The following is a 21,497-nucleotide window of genomic DNA, read 5'->3' as shown; positions in this document are numbered from 1 at the left end:
TGGGAGCCCAGAGTGTGGGCATTGCTAGCCCACAGTGGCAGGCATACTGCACCAGGAGAAAGCTGTGTGCCTGCTCACTGACCACACTTCCACGCTAGCATCAAGGGTCAGCCTGAACTCTACTATGGTTTTATGCTTCTTCTTGTTTAGCTAATGGACTGCTCAAACTTTACACTGTCTTAAAATGGGGAGCTAGCTGACTGTGGTCACTAATACTCTGGAGGCAGAAATAGGCAGATCTCTGTGAGTTCAAGGCCAGTCTCATCTGTACAGTCTCATCTGTATAGTGAGGTCTAGGCCAGCTAGAAAAGCATGATGAAAAAAAAATGAATTTAGCTGGGTATAGTGGTGCAGGCCTTTAATCTCAGCACTCTGCATGCAGAGGAGCCTGGCTTATATAGCAGGTTAGGCCAGCCAAAGATACAAAGTGAGATCACTCCTAAAGTGAATATATATGCTTCAGCTTCACAAAGGAGGACCCAAGAATTCCTTCCCCAAGTAGTTAAAAGTGTGAGCAAAATCAAACATGGTTGCTATAAATCTATGTATATTATCATAAATTGACAATATACATAAAAAATTAAAACTCTCAAAAAAAAAAACCTTACTATTTTTATTTGACTTTCTATTAATGCTGCATCTCCTGGTTTTCAAATAAAGTTTAAAACTGTGAACTCTGTCTGATAGAAGCTCCCAGGTTCATGTTCCACCACTGTTTTGTACAGAACATTACTCCAGCTCCATCACAGACTGTTTATGTCATGTTACACTCATTAACTTATCAATGTTGGGCACCATTTCATCCTAGCTACTTTTGGGAAGGCATGTGTCCTGAATACTACGTCTACTACTTGAAAAAAAAAGAAACGTGGTTCATTTTATGTATGTATGTATGTATGTATGTATGTATGTATGTATTGGACTATCATATCACATTCAATACAATTCACAGAGAATAATGACTGTCAACCACACGCTATTCTTTCAAATGACACAAGGTAATGAGAACAGCCTAATCAATTAGCCTCTCAATGGAAAATTAGGTATTTGTACATCTTTACGACGGCACTCACCACTGAGAATTTACACTACTACTGGGGTGATTGAACTGAATGGCCACAAAATGGAAGATAGAGAAATGTTTTCCTGCCTCATTTGTAGAATTGGAATAAAAACGTGATATATTTCAAGGATGTCTGAAGCATTTTTATTTTCTTGGCATCTTTTCAGCTTATATTAATGATGAGCTTATAAATAATTGTATGTGGTAGATTAAGTTAAAGCCTACATTTCCCCTCCTAAGGAGGAGATCCTTCCTAATGCACTGGGGGAAGGGTTATGGGGGAGAGATGGGACCTGGAACAGGAGGATCAATTGGGGGGAGAGGAAGGAAAGATGGGGAGGGAACAGCTGAACAAAGGGTTATTTGACATGTCATATGGAAACCTCATACAGTAGAACTTCTTAAAATATATACATATATAAAAGAAATCTAAATTGCAATCAGCAACTGGCAAGGTAAACAAAGCCCCAAGGAGATATGTCTCACCACCAAGTGAAACTTCCTGTGTGGGGGATGGGCTATATTTAACAAGTTGTTGGCCAAAGGGACCCCGTGGAAACCACAAACAAGCCGACTGTACTGGCTGGTTTGTGTGACTGACACAAGCTGGAAGGTGGGAGGGCCCATTATGGGTGGTGCCATCCCTAGCTGGTAGTCCTGGGTTCTATAAGAAAGCAAGCTGAGCAAGCCAGGGGAAGCAAACTGGTAGGCAGCATTCCTCCATGGCCTCTGCATCGGCTCCTGCCTCTAAGTTCCTGCTCTGTGAGTTCCAGTCCTAACTTCCTTTGGTGATGAACAGCAATGTGGACATGTAAGCTGAATAAACCCTTTCCTCCCCAACTTGCTTCTTGGTCATGGTGTTTGTGCAGGAATAGAAACCCTGACTAAGACACCAACCAATTGCCAAGATAACTGGTTGCTCTCCACAAACTAATGGGAAGGCCCTATCAACACAATACATAGCAATGACATGGAAAGATCAAGTTGATACCTATCTTGAGCCTTTGCCCCTACTGGCTATGGTACAAGAAGGCACTCTGCACACCACTAGAGGAGAAAGGTAAACACCAAGCTAGCCACAAACTCTGTGACCTATGACAATGACTGCCTGCAACACACTCTGGTGCAACCACTATCTGGTAACCAGCCACTGTATGATTGGATTTAAGGCCCACTCCATGGAACCCATGTCCAAATCTGCTCCCAAGTGGTCACAACCTCTGTCTGCTCAACACTTACCAGGGAGATAATGATACTAGTAACACAGACATAATTATAAAAATCAAGTAATTCCAATTACAGTAGTAGTGGCACACCATAAATCTAAAGTCAGGAAAGATTTCATACCTTTACAACATTGAGGCCACGCTACATACACTTCTGCATACTGCATAGGTTTGATGTAAGATAAAATCAGTAAAAAGCCAACATAAAGGGAAGACACATATTTTCACACACAGTTCAGTCTGTGTCCTGAGGCAGAGCATGATGATTAGCTGATGATTTCCTTTGGCCAACTCACCAGTGTCGGGTTTCTCTTCATGATTTATTTCCATTACCACGAATTTCTCACAAACGGCAAAGGTGGGCAAAGTAGAAGAAATGAACTGGCCAAACCTTTAAGTAGAGCAGAAAATAAAAAGGTTTCATTTTTCTTTTCTCTAAATCACAAAATACCAGAAAATGAGAACACACACACACACACACACACACACACACACACACTTACTTCTGTTTCAATTCTGTGTCTCTCTGGGTGACTGTATTCAGTTTGCTTTCTCTTGGACCTAATGACATTAATACAATGGTGTCTCTAAAACTTAAGAATTAGGTTTTCAGAAGACTGAGCTCTGTAAAGCACTGACCAACGGAGCCTAAACAAACCCAATAGCATGGTGGAGGAAGGAGAAATGCTTGGACACTTACTGAATCCACTGGAGCCAGTGATGGAGAACTTGGGTTTTAGAAATATAGGCTACATTATGTATGTAAGATGCATATACATGCACATGCATGCACACACATATAAACACAGACACACACACACACAGATACATACACAAACACGGAAACACACACAGACACATACACAAAGATAAACACAGACACACACACAGACACACATGCAAGCACTGACTGACCACCAACTGACTTTTTAACCATGTGACCTAAAACAAGTAGCATAAGTTCTCTGGGCCCTTGCTTCTTCATTTATAAAGTTAAAATTTTTGATGAGGTTTGGTAGTAATTTCATCTAAATGATAATTATAAGTAATCATATGGCAGAATAAATTCTAATAAACCATGGTAATAAAGATAATTAGGCTGGGCAGTGGTGGCACAGCTTTAATCCCAGCACTGGGGAGACAGAGGCAGATGGATCTCTGTGAGTTTGAGGCCAGCCTGGTCTACAAAGTAAGTTCCAGAGCAGACAAAGTTACACAAAGAAACTGTTTCAAAAAACAACAAATACATAAACAAATACTGCCCCCTCCAATTCCAAGCTCCAGTTTCAAATGATATAAAGTTAAAAGTGTAAAACAACTCCCTGCGGAGATTCCATGAATGAAAGAAAAGACTCCATACCTCTTTTATGTTAAAAAAAAAAAAATTAACCATGGTGCGCGAGCACACACACACACACACATGATAGAAGTGTGTGACGGTGTAAGAGCATGTTTGAGGCACGCTCTCCCACATGTAGGTGTGAGCGTCTGTGTGTATGTGGAGGCCAGGGAATGACATTGGCATGTGTGTGACATATACCCATGAGGTTTAACAGGCTTTTAGGAGTAAGGAGGGGACTGGCAATTCCTACACTGAAAACATTCATATCTAGGTCAGCCAGAGGTTTTGGGTCATTTCCACCAGCTTCTCGTGCTTTATTTACATGCTACTGGCAATATGGCTATCCCACAAGCACAGGACCGTGGGGACTGATTCCATTCACCTCGCTCATCTCCGTCTCAATCAGCAGAGACAAACCCACCTGAGAAGATCGTTGCTGTTAGGGAAGCCCTGGAGCAGGAAGCTCAGCACGTTACTAATAGCTGCAATGGTCGGCTGGGACAAGGACATGTCTCGAAGTGTCAGGAGCAGCTTGGGGATCAGCTGAAATTCCCTCATTAACTTGGCGTTCTTGGAAGCCTCACTGCAAAAGACAGACGACTTAATACACTGTAAGATGCTCTCTCTTACAACGGAACGGCTAATCACACGAGTGTTGATGGATACCTGGACTCTGTGAGCAGTTCTATGAAGTGTTCGAACAAGGAAAGGTGGAGTTCGTACGGGGCATGAAGCCAGACCTGTAACAGAACATAAACAACCGTGTATTCAAGGTTGAAAATGACCCCACTGTTAGTACGGCAAAATCAAATATAGCACATGGGACAACCTTCAGTTATATATTTAGCTGGGATACAGCAGGAAATAGATGAGAAAAATCAATCACTATAAAAGACCCAAAATGATAAAAAAAAATAGAAGTAGCATGCTTTTTAAAACCCTATTTACTATAAATGGTCTACATACATATTTAGTAATGTCACAAAAAGGTGACCATAATCAGTAACATTTTTAAAGTGTGGAAAAAATGAAACCGGCCAACGAGAAGTACATTTTGTACAAAAGCATCTTTTTACATACAAAACAAAACAGAGAGAAAAAAACCTTCTTTAGACGGGAGAATTCTTGCCAGCAGATCTCTGCTACAAAGAGAAGTACCCCAAGTACAAGACGGATTCCAGCTTTACAACTAAAGACTATGCCGTCAGGCTCAGAGGACACAGCCTCGGTCCCCAGCACCTAATCAGATGGTGTGTGTGCGGCGAGTGCCTGTAACTCCAGCTCCAGGGGTCTGGAACCCGGCTGCAGCCTCCTGAGGTACTACACACAGACACAAACACACTTAAAAGAGAAATAAAAGTAAAATTCTAAAAAATGTAAGAATTGCAAATAGTATATATTTGAGCGCATAAAGATTTTTTTAAATGCATTTAAAAAATAATCATTAAAGAAAAAAAAAAACGATTCTGGAGATCATAGAGTTTAAAAAAAAAAAGAGTTCACCACCACAAGGATGAGAAAGGAGAAAGGGAGACAGTGGGATACTCCTCAAAGATAAGCTACATTATTTTAGATTCTAGAAAAATAACCAAGGAAAATGTTTGTATGCTGTTAGGATTATTTCATTTATATCTGTCAAATGGCTGGTTTTTTAAAAGGGGAGGGATTATTTACAAACTATTTGTGGTTTGATAACAAAAACAGTTCCAGGAAGCCAGAGTGTACAGGTGTTGTGAAACGGAGCCAAAATTTATTATTCATGTAAATTTATGATGTTTGTATGTTAAATACTAACCACAAATTTGAAACTAGAGGAAATTCCTGAGGAAACAGACCAGCAGGCTTAGGTGCACCTTCTTACTACATGGGCCAGTGGACTGGGGTTGGTCTTTTTACTGCAGGGGCCAGCAGGCCTCAGTAGGACTTTTTACTACATGGGCCAGGGGGGCTTATGTGGGTCTTCGTACTGCAGGGACTAAGGGGCTTGGGCTGGTCTTCTTACTGCACAGGTCAGTGAGCTGAGGCTGGTCTTCTTACTGCTGTTGTCCTGCTGTGGCTTTGAACTTTAGCTTTCACAAGTATTTACTTATTTATTTCTTTAAGTTTTTCTTCCAGTGGACTAGCAAGCAACCTGTATACACAGGCTGTGTGTCTTCGTATCTTTACTAACTAATGCAGTGCTTAGCTCAGTCAAAGGAGTGTCAGGTGTGGGGGCACACACCTTTAACCTCTGCAATCAGGAGGCAGAGGCCATGACTTCAAGGCCAGCCTGATCTGCACAGCAAATTCCAGGCCAGACAGAAATGACGATGATGACTCCCCATCATCTTTATCAAAGACACCTAAGAACTAGAACTTTGAAAACTTTATTGTGCAGGAAAGAGAGATCTCTACAAATTCTTGAAGACATGATGTAATAATGTCTTTACAAAAGAATGAGCCCTCCAAAGGTGGACAGCATAACCTGAGGAATAAGGGACAGCTATCCCAATAAGTATGAGGAGAGCTGACTGAGAGGCTCGTTAGGATGCAGTGGAGGCAGAAAGGGCAGTGAGGGTTAAATAAACAGGATTTCATGCCTGACTGTTCACAGACAGGAGGAAGAAGGCAGCTGATTTCATAATTTCAATCTTATGGAACGGCAGAGTTACTAACAGAAAGAGAAGTTAGAAGGAAGTGATAATTTGGGGCAAGGATGCTAAGTTCAGTTAAGGTGTTGCTAGGGGACAACAGAAACATTAGGCACAAAGTCAGATGTCAGTCTTGAATTGGACACCAAGGTTAGAGAGAGATATGAAAGCTGAACATGACCTCCAGAGGTGAAGCTTGCATGAGAACTTCACAGAGTCAGAATCCTATTAAGAACAGTGGGATGGATAAAAGGACCAGGATGGTTATCATGCCACAGAGCTGGCAGAAGATGGAGCTGTAAGGAGAGAGCAATCAATCACACGTGCTGCCTGGTGTAGATGCGAGGGGAAGCTGTGGATAAGCTCTAAAAACACAGCTCCTTAAAGTGGGAGGGTACACTTTTGTTGGCTGGACCAAACACTGTTGAAATCATGATAAAAGACTGAGTTGGGACTCAGTATCTATAAGCATTGTTTGCCATCAGTAAGTCTTGGTGACATCTGTGTGGTACAAACACAAAGATGGAGACAAACAATCTTCATTCATGATTCCCAAAGATCCTGCCATTTCCGGCAGATGTATCATGAACATTTAGTACAATGACGTGGAGCGGGGAGAGGTTCCAGGTTCAGTGAGCCAAGGCTGTGAGCATGCTGTGTGTCAAGAGGATGGCAGGACACGCTAAGGGTAGGAAGACAGAAGCATTGAAAAGCTTGGTCTTTTTGTTGTTGTTCTTTCAAGACAGGGTTTCTCTGAGTAGCCATGGCTGTCCTGGAACTCACAGTGTAGACCAGACTGGCCTCAAACTCAGAGATCCTCCTGTCTCTGCTTCCCGAGTGCTGGGATTAAAGGCATGAATTGCCACAACCCAGCTGAAAACTTTGTTCTTTAGGGCAAACATTCTTTCACTATGTAGCTGCTAATAATCCAAAGTAAAGGTCTAGATTCTATTTATTGTGGGAGAGTTTATATCAGAATTGCTTAACGGAGTGCTTCCTTCTTGTAAGGCTTGACACAGTGGGGATGGGCGGTGTCAGAATATGTAGCACATGTCTGGTTTCTGTAACATTTGTAGAGCAGGATATATTTGAAGAAAAGGAAATATATTCATTCTACTTCTTATGTTTCACTAAATGGTACTGATACGATCATCAGGAAATTATAACTGAGACATATTTATGAGATAAAACAGTTTAACTCACATGATAAAGAGGAAGAAATGTATCCATCAACTTTATAGTACCAGTCAGTGTGTATACTTACTTCAAAATCACAAAGCAGGTCCTGGAAAGCAGTGGAATTGGGAATAATGGATGTCTCGTGGCCGCTGTCGACCGTGCCCACAAGGGAGAACGTCAGGTGGAGAATGTGGCTGTTGAGAAGGGACCGTTTCTTTTTAAGCAGCATCGCCAGCAGCTGGAGGATAGAAACAGAGCGGGCCTGCTGACAGAGCAGCGTGTAGCTCACACCCCATACGCTGAACCTTGTGGGTCCCAATCTAATCAATGGGTCGAGTCTTTGACAAGTTCATGACTTAATGGCATCATGGCAGGTGAGGTCTGATTGGGTAAAATGAGCCACTGGGATGTACCTGGAAAGACCACCTGCATCTTCAGGAACAACAATGGTATGTTCACTATATAATGGGTTTTGAGTAAATAAGGCACTAAAGGTGAAGGGGTGTAAAGTGGAAGGGAGCCACAAAAAAAATGGGGAGAGCGTGGATAGATCATCAGCCCCAAGTGTTTTCATGCCAGATCTAGTATCATCCAATTTCATTTCATTCTCTACTGCATGAAGAGACAGAATGTCTAAGCAAGCAAACTGAAAATATGGTTGGTTTTCTCTGCCCATGGGTTTGAAATGTACAGATAAAGTCACATGATGATCAAAAATATCTTATTTAGAAACTATGTACAGATATTTCCTATAATGATTCTCTAACTATTACCCTATATAATAACTGTAGCATAGCATTCACACTGTATTAGGAGTGATAAATATCTCAAGAGATTATTCCAGCATGGTAGGTACACCCAGGCTATATGCAAAAAGCAACAATTTTATGAGGTACGCATAGAGACAGAGTAAAGTCCTGGAACCATTTCTCAAGACAGTGAGCATCCACAACAGAGCAAAGTCCTGAAATGATTTTTCAGGACAATGAGCATCCACAACACAGCAAAGTCCTGAAATGATTCTTCAGGACAGTGAGCATCCACAACACAGCAAAGTCCTGAAATGATTCTTCAGGACAGTGACCATCCACAACACAGCAAAGTCCTGAAATGATTCTTCAGGACAGTGAGGGTCCACAAAGAGCATCAGATTCATCAAAGCTGAAACAACGCAGTCTACTGAATATGTGAATGAATGAGAGAAACTTAAAAAACCGAAATTAAACTAAGCCACATATGCACTTCTCACTTCGTGTGTTTGTCTAGTATAAGCCGATAGCTTTTATGTTTACATGGACAATATATTCTTCCAGGGTTTTAAAAATATAAATAATGGAAATTAGCTCATTTGGTGTAAAGTGAGGTGGCAGCACAATCTACGGCCACAGACCTGGTATCCCTTTATTCTTTCCATCTCCTTGCTGGCTAGCGGGTTGCTCTTGACCACACAGACCAGGGCCTTGACTGCTGCATACAAGCCTTCCACGTCAGAGGCCATGGCCACTAGGCCAAGGATGGCCGCAGCTCCTCCAATGTACTGCAGAGTAGTGGCGACAGGCTTAGGGACAAATGTTCTTACTCCTGATTAAAAGGAAGAGTGAAAATAATTACAATTAATTAACCGTGTAAAGAAGACATGAGTAAGCTTTAAATATTCTTATTAAAATGTTTCATAAATTTTTTATTTAAAAAATTCTTTTTTGCAGCAATTGTAACATTTCAATACACAAGAATGCTGGATTCTGAAAGCTACTTTCTAAGGCTCTCAGGAAATGACTTTATAGGAAGAAAAGTGAAGATTAAGTTCTAACAAGCTTAAATGCTTGGCCTGAGTCACTAAGTATGAAACCAGAAAGCTGGGCCACAGAGGCTTTGTTCATTGCTTTCTACTGTACCACACTGTACTGAAGTTCTAGAAAGTATATAAAGCAGTGCTCCCTAAATCAGTGCTCCCTAAAGCAGTGCTCTGTAAGTATCTGTTGAATAAGTAAGACTGTTAATCTATAAAGGAATCAGTACCACACACAAACGTTAACCGCTACTCCTGAAGGCTGGGTGGCGGGACTGCATTGTTTAGATCTCGGATCCTGCTAACCATCAACTTCAATGCTGTGTAAGGACAGAAGGAATGGACTCCAGAGGATGCAGCAACTCTTGACATTCATTAAAGCTGGGCAGTGTCTATGCTCAAAAGCTCTTCCTTCTAGATCTTTCTGCCGTTTGGAGGTGCTGGGCCTTGACTAGGGCTTCTTGCTCACTGGGCCTGGGCTCGCCTATAGAGTTGCAATCTCAGTTCTTTTAGCTCATTTCTAGGTAACAGGAAGACACACGAGTGGACCTAACCCTGGTGTGACCAACGCTTTGCCCCTCACTCCTTTTCTATAGTTCTATAGCAGCTAGTTCTGAAATACATGGGTCAAGGAGATTTCATGAGAGCTCCTGATTTTTTTAAGTCTGACTGAAATTTGGGATTAATCTGTAAGCACTGCAGGAAAAGATAGGTCAGGTACCTCAAAATATTAGCTTGAAACATCATCCTCCCCCCGTTATTTGTATAAACAAAGATGGTTTAACGCACCCAAGTATCCAATGAGAGCAGCCCCGATGGTACGAGCTGGCCCGTTGAGATGGCCTGCTGCATTGCGAACCAGCTTCACAGGGGTGGTGTTCTCGTGGGAGGAAATGCCTAACTGGAGAACAGAAAGGGAAAATCAATGTAATCACAGAGGAATGGCCTGGCATTTTTATATGGCTGCTGTGGCTGGTAACACATCCTTTCTGTCTCCTATTTAGCAAAATATGTAAAGTATGAGTAGAGTCTTTAATTTTTTTTAAATCGGACATGCACTTCCAAAGTGTGAAACTTCATAAAAGCAATTTAGAATGCAGTCTACGGAGATAAAGTAGGCAGAGATGTTTAAACAGGTCTTCAGAGTCTTCCTGAGTGAATCTAGTCTCGGGTTGGTGCCTGTCAGTTACTCAGAGTCTCAGACGAGAATACTGTTGAAGATTCAATTTTATTCTAGATCCCATAAAGTTCATTTGTATAAAAATTTCAAGAATACAGATGAAATAGGACTACATAAAGAATATATCAAACACACAGACTGGGCTCTATTGCCACAGAGCCATAGATATAGAGACAGGTGTTTAATTAATTTGGTTGAACTGTTAACAGCATCAGTTATAAAACAAACAAACAAACAAACAAACAAACAACCATCACAAAACCATAGGGAGATGCATGTGGTGGTCCAAGCTTATTAAAAGTTTCAGTGTCTGAGCCTAAGGCAGGGAACTCCCAGGTGAAGGCTGACTTGGGCTAAGTCGTGAGAACTTGCCTCAGAAAGCCCGAAAATAGATTACCAAACAAACGGGCAAAGCCCCAGCAACTGCCTTATTTATCGTCACAAAGTTTACCTTCTTATTTAGCTTTTTGTGGAGTTGGGATCACACACCAGGGCCTTTCTGTGTGGTAAATGAGTGTTCAAAGGCTGGGCCACACAGATGCTAAAATCTAAACTGCCAACACCAGCTTTGACACTAGTGAGACATTCTAACTTTCCCAATTAAACTAAATATCTTAATGCTTAGCCTAAATTAGGAGCAAAATAAACCAAATATAAATGACACGAGCAGGTGGCAATATGCAGAAGACAGATATGCTAATTAGAGTCTCAGGATAAAACTAAGAAAACATAGTAGAAAGAGGTATTTGCAATATAATTACTGAAAGTTAGTGAAATGTGAATTTATAGTTCAAGAGAGTCAGTGAACCCAATCAGGACACAAATTTCCCCAAAAGCCTAGGTATAACACATTTGAATTTCTAGAGATCAAATATTAAAAAAAACATGAAAGCACCCGGGGGAAAAAAATCACTTCAGATGTTCCAGGTTTGCATAAAACTTGACAAGAATACAACAAAGGAAGTCTTTTGGTTAGCCTGAATTGTCAACTTGACACATTTGAGAGAAAAGCCTCCAAAAAGGGAACTGTCCAATCCAAGTGGCTTGCGGTACTGTTCGTGGGGAACTCTCACTAACTGATGCAGGCGGGGCTGGCCCACTGTGAGTGGCACCATCCTTAGGCAGGTCATCTTGAGCCGTATAATAAATGAGCCAGCTGAGCATGAACGTGTGAGGCGGCCAGCAAGCAGCCTCCACTTTCTACTCCCATTTCCTACTTGAGCCCCCACCCTGATTCCACGATCCACTGAAATCTAAGAGGAAAGAAACTTTTCCTCCCCTAAGCTGCCTTTGGTCAGAGGGTCTTGACACATATTGAACGAAGCCAGAACAGGAAGTGAGTACACAGGAAGTGCAGAAAAGAGGCTCATGATCGCAGAGCGTAACACTCAGTAACTGCCCAGAAGGGAGAAAGACCACAGCAGTCTATGGCTACTTTTCCAAATCACCATCAACTTACTGATGACTTCATCTTACTATCTTTGTTCTGAAGGTCTGCTGTAAGACACGGTCCTGGCAGCCTAGAGTGGAGGTGTCTGCAGGATGTCTTGCTTGTGGCCAACAGCCCACGTTCTTCCTACCTGCATTTGTTGGCCCATGACCCTTTGTTTCATTTCATCTTTAAAGCCAGACATATCCCATTCTCCTAGACTGGTCTTCACCACTGAGAGATTTGTGTGGATCTCTCTATCACTCTATCCTCCCAGGAGAGCTTGGGAAAACACTCTGCTTACCTGCTTCGCAATGGCTTTGCTGTCTAACTTGTTGTAGACTTTCCGGATTCTTGCCACTGTCAGTGAGGACACGGACAGAGCGTAGAGTCCGAAAGATACCTTTTCCTCTGCGACCAGCGACACGGGTGATGGAGTGACACCTTCCGACTTTGCATCTTTACCTTCAAAAGAGGAGGGATTCTTTTCACACTCCATCCTTAGAACAAAGGGTTTATTCTGTCTCTTGCCTGGGTGGACTTAAATATTTTTTTAAAGTAGAAGAGAGAGCCAGATTTAAAGGACACTTTACTTCATCTCTACCTTTTGTCTATTTCTTTGAGCTTTGAGCATAGTAGAGGAAAGGACTTGCCAGTCATATGCTGTTCACTGTTTTACTCTTGAAGTACCTTCCCAGTACTTGTAAAGGCCCATTGTAAAGGAAGTAAAAGAACGTTACTTATTGTCTAACAAGTTACCAAACCCAGGTGTCTGCAGCTTAGAGGCCCTGACCCTTCTTCTCATGCACTCTCTCACGCACACCTCTCACGCTCCTCTGGACCAAACTGCATAGTGGTGGTGGTGGTGGGGAGAACATACATGCTGTAATCTCGCTTTTACTTAATATTTAAGCAGCAAACCTACTTCTCTGTCTGTCTGCCTCTGCCTCAGTTTCCACATGGATGAAATGGGAGTGATAATGGTAAGAGCTAACACATAGTTTGGAGATAAATAAACATACAAGAGGAGGGGCTGAGAGCAAATGTGCCCTTTGGGCATATTAACTGACTGCTCCATCTTCCCAGTGCTCTGTGAATCAATGCTGAGTGAACAGAGTTCAACCATCACCCGGTGATTAACGTGTAGACTATCTTGTCAAAACTTCTCTGAGACCATGCATGGAAAAGAACAAGGAAAGGCAGATCTATGCAGCACAAATAAACCATAGCCGACGTCAGTTCCTTTATTCTGTATTTCTTTTGAAAAAAGGGGATTTCAAAAAAAAAAAAAAAAAAAAAAAAGGACAATAATAATAGCTTTAAACTTGAGAATATGTTTGTTCCTTCAACCATATTAAGTATTTTAAATCAGTCCATGTAACAGAAGTTACAGAAAGAAAACAGGAAAGAGGTTGCTCTCTTACAGGGTAAATATCCTCGCCTTCGATCCAAGGAGGAACCCTGGAAAATCAGTCAACGAACAGATAATTAATCAGAAAAACAAGCGTGACAGTGAGGGAAGCATTATATTTTATTTCATCTACCTCTTTATTTGCAGTGCTGGGAATTCACATTAAGGCCCAGACATGCTAGCTTGCACACTAACCCCGAGCTATATCCTCAACCTGCAGAAAACATTTTCAACAGGAGTAATCAAGGAAATTATCCCAAAGAAAATGAGTGGGAAGAGCTCTTTCCCAGGCAAACACCACATGCATGTCCAAGTGCAAGTGCACGCACACACACACACACATACACCCATACAGTGTCAAGAACTCATGATGCGTGAACTCACATGGCACACAGACAGCCTGAAAGCTTCCAACATAGTTTGGTCCCAGTTCATAAATAGTTGTCACACTAGAAGGCGGTAAAACTTCTTCCAGAAAATGAGTGGGTCCCAGGCGCCAGACCAACGAGGCGATCTGCCGCTGAGCAGGTGGAGTGCCGATGTAAGCGTAGACTGTGCTCAGCACTGGGGGGTTTGCAGAGCCTGAGCCGCCAGGAGTGCTGTGGACATAATGGAGCTGCAAAGACGACAGGGGTGTGAGACATGAAAACCCTTAGCCCAGGAATAACTACCTTATTGTACGTGTTCTCCTTACTCAAGACCACATGACATTACAGACATCAAACTGAGAAACACAAGGCAAGACTCTAGGGCCTGTAACTGAGCACTCGGTGTAGTAGTGTGAAATCTGCCACCAAATTCTCACTAAGTAAACTACATCTAGAACTGACAACAATTACACATAGGGATGATGCCACTTGCTTCCTGTGGTCTACTTATACTAATGATGCTTCTCTGAAAAAGAAGTGTGCACAGTTCTATGAAAAAGCCACTTTAGATGGGATCCTACTAATTAAAAGTATCTCAAAAGTTAGAAAAGTAAGTATATAATCTATATACACATATATTATCTCAATACAAGAGAGGCATGGTTGATTGACATTCGCATGGTTGACTGACATTCTTAGAGTTGAAAATGCTTTTATTTTCTGATGAGACACCTCAATTATCAATGAACCTATGTTAAATAAATAAATTTCTAGGCAGGCTTTGAGATGAGACACTGAGTTATTGCTTGTAAAGGTAGCCTCTGTCACAGGGGAGGGGCCAGCCTCTGTCACAAGGAAGGGCATTTCCATTGAGTTGTTTCTTAATAACATTGGCCACTTTCAGATCACATATATTATTTTATGCATATTAAAGAATGGTTCCAGGGTTGTTTCATGCATGCTGGTGAAGACCTTTGTGCGTATACTACCCAATTACTCACAGTGTATGTGTGTGTGGGTATCTATCTATCTATCTACCTACCTACCTACTTACCTATGTACCTACCTATATATCATCTATCTATCTACCTACCTAACCTACCTACATACCTATCTATCTACCTATATATCATCCATCTATCTATCTATCTATCCATCCATCCATCTATCCATCCATCTATTTCATATACATATTACAAAGAAATCAATGAACACTGCAATGGGATATTTTAGCACTTACCTTAGCATAAAAAGTCACAATAAAATATCACTACTTTTAGGGAAGGAAACTCATTCACAGAAACTGCTGATTTCATACAAAAAGTCCAATTTGAAAGCATAGCAATATCAGTCTAAGATGGATACTGTCTTACACGAGTTAAGGAATTTTAACCTTGCCAAGTTCTGTAGATAGTAAGTTCAGCTTATAGCCTGGTCTGCAGTGCTGGGGACCAGAAGAAGTGCTTCAGACAGCATCTTCCAGGCCCCGGAACACCTGTGCAAACGTCAGTACTCAGAAAATGTAAAATGCAAAATACTTAGAAACTTGCAGATTGTTTTGTGACAGATGTTGACAGTAAGAAAGCTTTAGATTTTGGAGTATTTTGGACTTTAGGTTTGGGGACAGTCAACTGTGGCAATATCATTTTCACTTAGAAGAAACTCTTTAGTGCTTCCGCTGGCTGCTCCTGAATACTGGAGTGTGGCCTTCTCCAGTAATGTTCACACCCCATTCTGTCAGCAGAAGGCTGAGGAGAGGCTCACTAAGTCGCTGCTAATCAAGCCGCAGAACCTGAGCCTGGACCCTCAGCACCCAAGGGAGAACCGAGAGCTGGTGTCTCCGGGAGCAGAGCACTTACCTTGACTGTGCTGACCAGCTGCCCGTCGATGTACAGGGCCGCAGTGCTGTTTTTCAACATGCCTCTGCTCATGAGCAGAGCCAGGTGATGCCACTGTCCCTCCACGACCAGCTCTCCACACCGGAAGCGGGCACAGCACGGGAGGATCTCATAGAAGGAGGACTCTTCACTGAAATCATCAACTAAATAAAGCAGAGAGGAAAGACGTGAGAGCGCTTGCCCACACTGTCCCTGTTCCGTATCACGCATTTCTAGATCAGCAGATTCGGATAGTCCATGATTCAAAGGAAGCATCCTGCACATCCCACAACCTGTTGCTGGTCTGTGCTCATCCTGCCAGAACTACAGGACAGCAGCTGCAGGGAGCGGGGCTGCGTGGCACTGTATACAAAGTATCTGCTGTTCCAAGTTCTTGCTTCCCGTGAGAAGCCTGTGCAACAGAAGCCTTCCTCTGCCAGAGCTTGCCTAACTCCACCTGCTGACTGCTGCTTAGCATCTGCCAGACTGTGCTAAGAAACAGTAGCTTTACTCACACGTAAACAATAAGATGAAAACCTTCTTCTCTGAGATCTTTATTGTTTATCTTTGAAGTTGTAATTTAATGACATTACTCCCTTCCCTTTCTTCCTCTAAACCCTCCCTCACCCACAACTGCTCCCAGATCTTTCCCCTCTCCACACTCAATAAATGATTAAGGATACATTTTGGTCAACTATAACAAAAAAGAAACAGTGGGTTATATCAATTTCATTTTCACATTCATCTAACTGAAAATTAATGTCCTGCCTTTGGTTTGTTGTTCTTTGAGGTGCTGGGAGTCAAACCCAGAGCCTGATACACATCTGCTTATATTTTCATTCTTCCCCAGGGATACAACACAGTCCTACCCTTTCTCAGTGTTTGTAGCAGGGTAGACAACAGTGAGAGGCGGAATGGAGAAATCCACACAGGAAGTGGAGGTGGATGGTCTCAGGAGGTCACAGTTACAGACGGAGGGGTGTGAAGAATGTCATAGAGAGTACAGGGCCGGCATGTGCTTAGCATGTATGGAGCCCTGGCCTCAGTCGTCCAGCACACACATAAGAAGACATGCATATCGGCACTGGCAAGAGGGCTTCTGAGTAAAGGCGCTCACTGCTAAGCTTGATCCGCAGGGCCCACATGTAAATCACATGACCAACTACAGACCAACTTGTGTACATTTATATTAAGTAGCACAGATACCCTGCCTCCCCTCCCCCACCAAAAAAAGCAGAGCAGAGAAACAAGTTTTGTGCCTTTCTCTTCCTTACTACTAAGACTGTAAATATTCTCTAGTACAGAAGATGTCATGACTTAAAAATGTCATGAGAGGTGAGACACAGCTTGGCTCCTAGGGAGCTTGCCTACCATGCAAGAAAGCCTAGACTCACCCACTAACGGGGTGTGACAATGGGTGGGTGGTGCATGCTTGTAATCACAACATGAAAACCAGAAACAGGATCAGGAATTCCAGGCCAGCCTGAGCTAAAAGTGAAATTTACATCTCAGAAACAAGCCAACATGAACCGTGTGGGAGTTTCATTTTTGGGGAGGAACCTGGTTGGCATGTGACAGTAAGACCCTAAAAAGCAGGGCAGTTCCGGTTTACCGCAGGCTTCTAGCTAGCTTATTAGCTGAGGGTTGTTAGCAGCCAAGATAAGAAATAGAGGGAGAAGTGGGTTTTATAAATAAATGTCAGGTGAAGGCCTATTCAGAATATTCAAGTATTTAAATGCAGACCCCACTGTGTGTGTGGAAATACAAGCACAAGGTCACAGATATATTATTTAAAAATGCCTTCCTGGTTCCCAGGGTAAAGTGGCCTTAAGCAAACAGAGTGATTTTGTTTGTTTGTTTGTTTGTTTTGTTTCTTTAAGATTTATTTATTATGTCTACAGTGTTCTGCCTGCTTATATGCCTGCAGGCCAGAAGAGGGCATCAGATCCCATTACAGGTGGTCGTGAGCCACCATGTGGTTGCAGGGAATTGAACTCAGGACCTCTGGGAGCAGCCAGTGCTCTTAACCGCTGAGCCATCTCTCTAGCCTAAGAGTGATGTTTTTTACCTCCAAGGAAGAACAAATGGCTACCAAAACCAAAGAATACTGATTTTGAAAGATGCAAGAGATCAGAGGGGACATGAGAAAGGTCTGGGAAACAGTGGGGTGACTGAGTGAGCACCTGCAGTGCCTGCCTCAAACGGTCCCAATGCAAACACAGTGTTCTCCAATGGAATGTGGTTAAAATGAATTTCTCTGTTTACTGTTTTACTGGCAAACTCACGGAAGACTTCTGCTTCAGAAATGTGATCCTTAGGGCTGAGGATATTAACTTTGAGATTAATTATACAGATGACACTCAGTGCTGGTAAGGCACCATGAAGAACACCGAGAAACTGCATAATTAAATTTCAAAGCAAAAATGAATATTCCATTAGTATTTACTACCAACCACATGTCAATCAATGAAATATTTTAGCTAAAAAGACAAAAGTTAGATGATAAAAATTCTTTTGTACGTAGTTTCTACATATTCAGGAACAAAGACAACCAAGTGAGTCTGGGGTTCGTGTTCATAGACTTTTAGGAAGATCTTCATGGGTGCCTTGGGTCTGGAGTTCTAGAGCACACCAGAGTAGGTGACTGTATGTTGGAGGGAATTAGCTATGCAAATGCATGTAATGCCTTGAAGGAAAAGGATGGGCGAAGGGATTGTGATGTCCCTGTGTGCAGCACAGAGCTGCATATGCAGTACCTAGGTGTTCTATGAAGGCCACATGCTTAGCATATACATGGTCGATCATCACTTCAGCAGAACAGAGCAAGCCCGCAAAGCTGCTTCTCTAGAAAGACCCTCACCACTGGTAAGCAAGATGCGTCCTCGGCTGGGTCCTGCCACTGTGGTTTTCCAAGTCACTCTTGACCAATGCTTTAATCAGGGAAGTATGTGTGTGTGTGTGTGCGTGTGCGTGTGTGTGTGTATGCGCATGCGTGTGTGTATGCATGTGTGAATGCATGTGTGCATGTGTATGTGATAGTTATGAATTATTTTTAATTAAATCTATCTATCTATCTATCTATCTATCTATCTATCTATATATATATAAAATGTATATATGAAAGGATCTTAAAAATGTACTGATAAATGTGCACGGTTTCATATAACCTGTTCTATGCCGTCCTCATTAGAGCTAGGTGAGGGTCATCACTTTGACCTTAGAAAAGAGTGTTAATTACACGCACCATAATTTTGGAGCAGCTCCTCCTTCGTGGAGACTATTAAGGACCGGTCTTTTGCAGACAGAACTATGGCAAGGCACACATAATGCTGCTCGGATGAATTCGCTCGCCGTACAACAGTGAGGAGTCTGACGGGGTGGTTATTTGGAGGGGAGCTGAAGTGTTCGATGCAGAACCAGCAGGAATAGCTTAGGCCAGAAGGTGGGGGGAAGAACCGCTCACCTGGAGTCAGAGGAGAAAACCAGGGACAGAGCATTATGGTACATATTTATGTTCTTAAATGAGGCAACAACAGTAAAACTATGAGTAAAATATCGACTGCATAAGGAATGACATTTACCAGAACCAATGCCACTGACCACGGCCCCATCAGTAAGACCTGTGGTGACGGCATTATTGGTAGGGGCATTATGAGGAGCCAAGCTGGGCAGAAACAGGCAGCTAGAGAGAAAACACAGCTCTGTTAGAGATCCAGTCTGTTTTAACACATCAGACATGCAAAACCGCAATAAATGATTTTAAGACAAGTATGTAACTGTAGCTAGAGAATAGAGGCTATAGAATAAATCTAGGGGGCAGGGAAAGCCCTTCCTATATTTTAATTACGTGAGAACATCAAAAGGTATACATTAAAGACTCTAACAGTATCATCTAAATTTTAAATTATTTAAAAAAAAATCAATGGTTAAATTTGCGTATGTAAAACAAAAATAAAGTCTCGATAACGAACACTCAAATAATTTCATTATCACAGAAAAAAAAAACCTGGACTGCTTCTTCATAATACAGACTTGAACATATGTGTGCATACTCTGAGCTAGTAGACTTGAGAAGTTTGCAGATTCACTATGGAGTCCTTGTGGCTGCTTCCGTAACTGTAGCAGCCTCAAGATATTTATGGTTACTCATCTGAGGTCACTGGTGTCACTGAGAAATCACACGGCTGATGACACCGTCCTAGCCAGTCTGAGGACAAGGTGACAGAGCCCAATCAGAGTTTATGTCTAACTTTATCCATCCTCTGTATCTCACGCTTCCAGGAGTTGTCCAGCTTTGTGGATGGAGCCCATGAGACCCTCGCTTTGTGCAGGAAACTTCCTACTAGGATGACACAATTCTGCCACTTGGAGAAGACATATGAATAGACCATATGTGACCCTGTAAAATGTCTTCATCCACAATCACACTTAAAAGCCTTATTCAACCATGGGCCTTCAGTTATGAACTCCAATATTATCCCAGCATAGTTAATATGACAAATAATTCAAAGAGCTAAACATAGAAATCTTAAAACAGCATGCTCAAAGAACTGGAATCACTTGAAAGTACACACTATCGTATGTATCACAGCACATTTTAACATAGCAATTTAAATCCAAAGTCTGTTTGCAAAGCTCTCCATGAAAGCAAGGCCTGGCTCCCTTGTACTTTCCTTACCCAAAGCCTTCAAGGGATGTGTCAAATTCAACAAAAGCTGGAGTAACAGATGAACCATGAAGTCTGATGTCATGAGGGGTTGTCATGGAGACGAGACACTTTACCCTGGTCAAGGGCACAGTGCTTCCTTCTGCAGACTTCACCAGACTTTTGCTTATCCGGTAATGGTTATCTTCATGTGAGCTGAAAACATTATCAGAGCCCAGACTTTCCAGGGAGGTGACCACACTACCTGCGAGACAAAATATCTTGGGGAATATTCAGAATGTTATGGTAACTTCACCAGACTGATTTATTTTCATATGCTGGACATTTTATTTATTTTCATATCAAGGACACTTGTGTGGTTGTAACGGTGTATGTTCCCTTTCAGACTCGAAGAGCTTGCTTTCCTTTTTAAATTACTATCCAAGCAGCATGCACACTGTGAAGATATCAGACACTAGAGTATTGAAAGGAATAAAAGCACCCACAATCACGGCTTAAATCTCAGTTGAGGGAGTGTTCTTATTTCACAACACTGCTTATCATTTCTCTTTGGAAGGAAAGCGGTTTTCCTAAAAGCACCATAACAGAACGGAGGAACCGTGCTGTCTCAGAGATGAACACAACAGTCGCTTCTCCTGTCTTCCTCCGTCCTTTGAATCCTTAAATCTATCATGATAAATCAGGAACATAGAAACACTGTGCTTAAAGATCCTACACACACACACACACACACACACACACACACACACACACACAGTAATAAACAGTCCTCCTGTCTTTCCAGAGATGCACCACACAGGTGCACAAACCATTTCCCTTCAATGTGTCAGACACTGGATCAACCATAACTGTGTTTGAATACTCTGCAGGGAGTACCTGCTTTTGTCTCTATTCTCAACAAAGGAAATCACAACTCAACCCTAAAGGAATGGGTATAGTACAAAAAGGAAAAAAAGGACATAAAGAGACATATAGTAATTGATAGGAAAAGCTATCATACAGTCTGCCTTCCCATGAAACCATGCTGGAACTCAAAAGATCCGATGTTTCCCTGAGTCAATAGCACAGGGAATCATTAGGAGCAGGGAACAATGGCTGAAGGTTGGTACTCTGACTTCAGCAGCCTCACCTCAAAACTGTGGGGAATGATTAGATCCACATTTCTGCCTTTCAAAGCTACCATCGTGGGCTTGGAGGATGTACCTTGGGGATAGAGCAGCTGCCTAGCACAGGTGAGGGTCTTGGATTAGTCACCAGCACATCAAAACCCAAAGGACAAACCAAGGGAAGGTAGTCTCTCTGACTTCCTAAGGCCATCTTGCATGGTGCACTGGCAT

General features: G+C 42.2%; 1 protein-coding gene across 1 annotated transcript in view; it reads right to left on the bottom strand.

Moving 5' to 3' along the window:
- Window positions 1-21,497, bottom strand: part of Wdfy3 (WD repeat and FYVE domain containing 3) — a 223,789-nt gene that overhangs the window by 66,804 nt on the left and 135,488 nt on the right. Inside the window, 12 exon segments of the mRNA XM_076926347.1 lie at window positions 2,586-2,680; window positions 4,053-4,214; window positions 4,298-4,371; window positions 7,526-7,678; window positions 8,831-9,021; window positions 10,019-10,130; window positions 12,143-12,303; window positions 13,634-13,865; window positions 15,477-15,658; window positions 18,739-18,957; window positions 19,076-19,176; window positions 20,173-20,404. Of these exon segments, the coding sequence (XP_076782462.1) occupies window positions 2,586-2,680; window positions 4,053-4,214; window positions 4,298-4,371; window positions 7,526-7,678; window positions 8,831-9,021; window positions 10,019-10,130; window positions 12,143-12,303; window positions 13,634-13,865; window positions 15,477-15,658; window positions 18,739-18,957; window positions 19,076-19,176; window positions 20,173-20,404 (1,914 nt within the window).

The sequence above is a fragment of the Arvicanthis niloticus genome, chromosome 27, assembly GCF_011762505.2.
Source record: "Arvicanthis niloticus isolate mArvNil1 chromosome 27, mArvNil1.pat.X, whole genome shotgun sequence".
Lineage (NCBI taxonomy): Eukaryota > Metazoa > Chordata > Mammalia > Rodentia > Muridae > Arvicanthis > Arvicanthis niloticus.
This window is presented reverse-complemented; position numbering and strand designations above follow the sequence as displayed.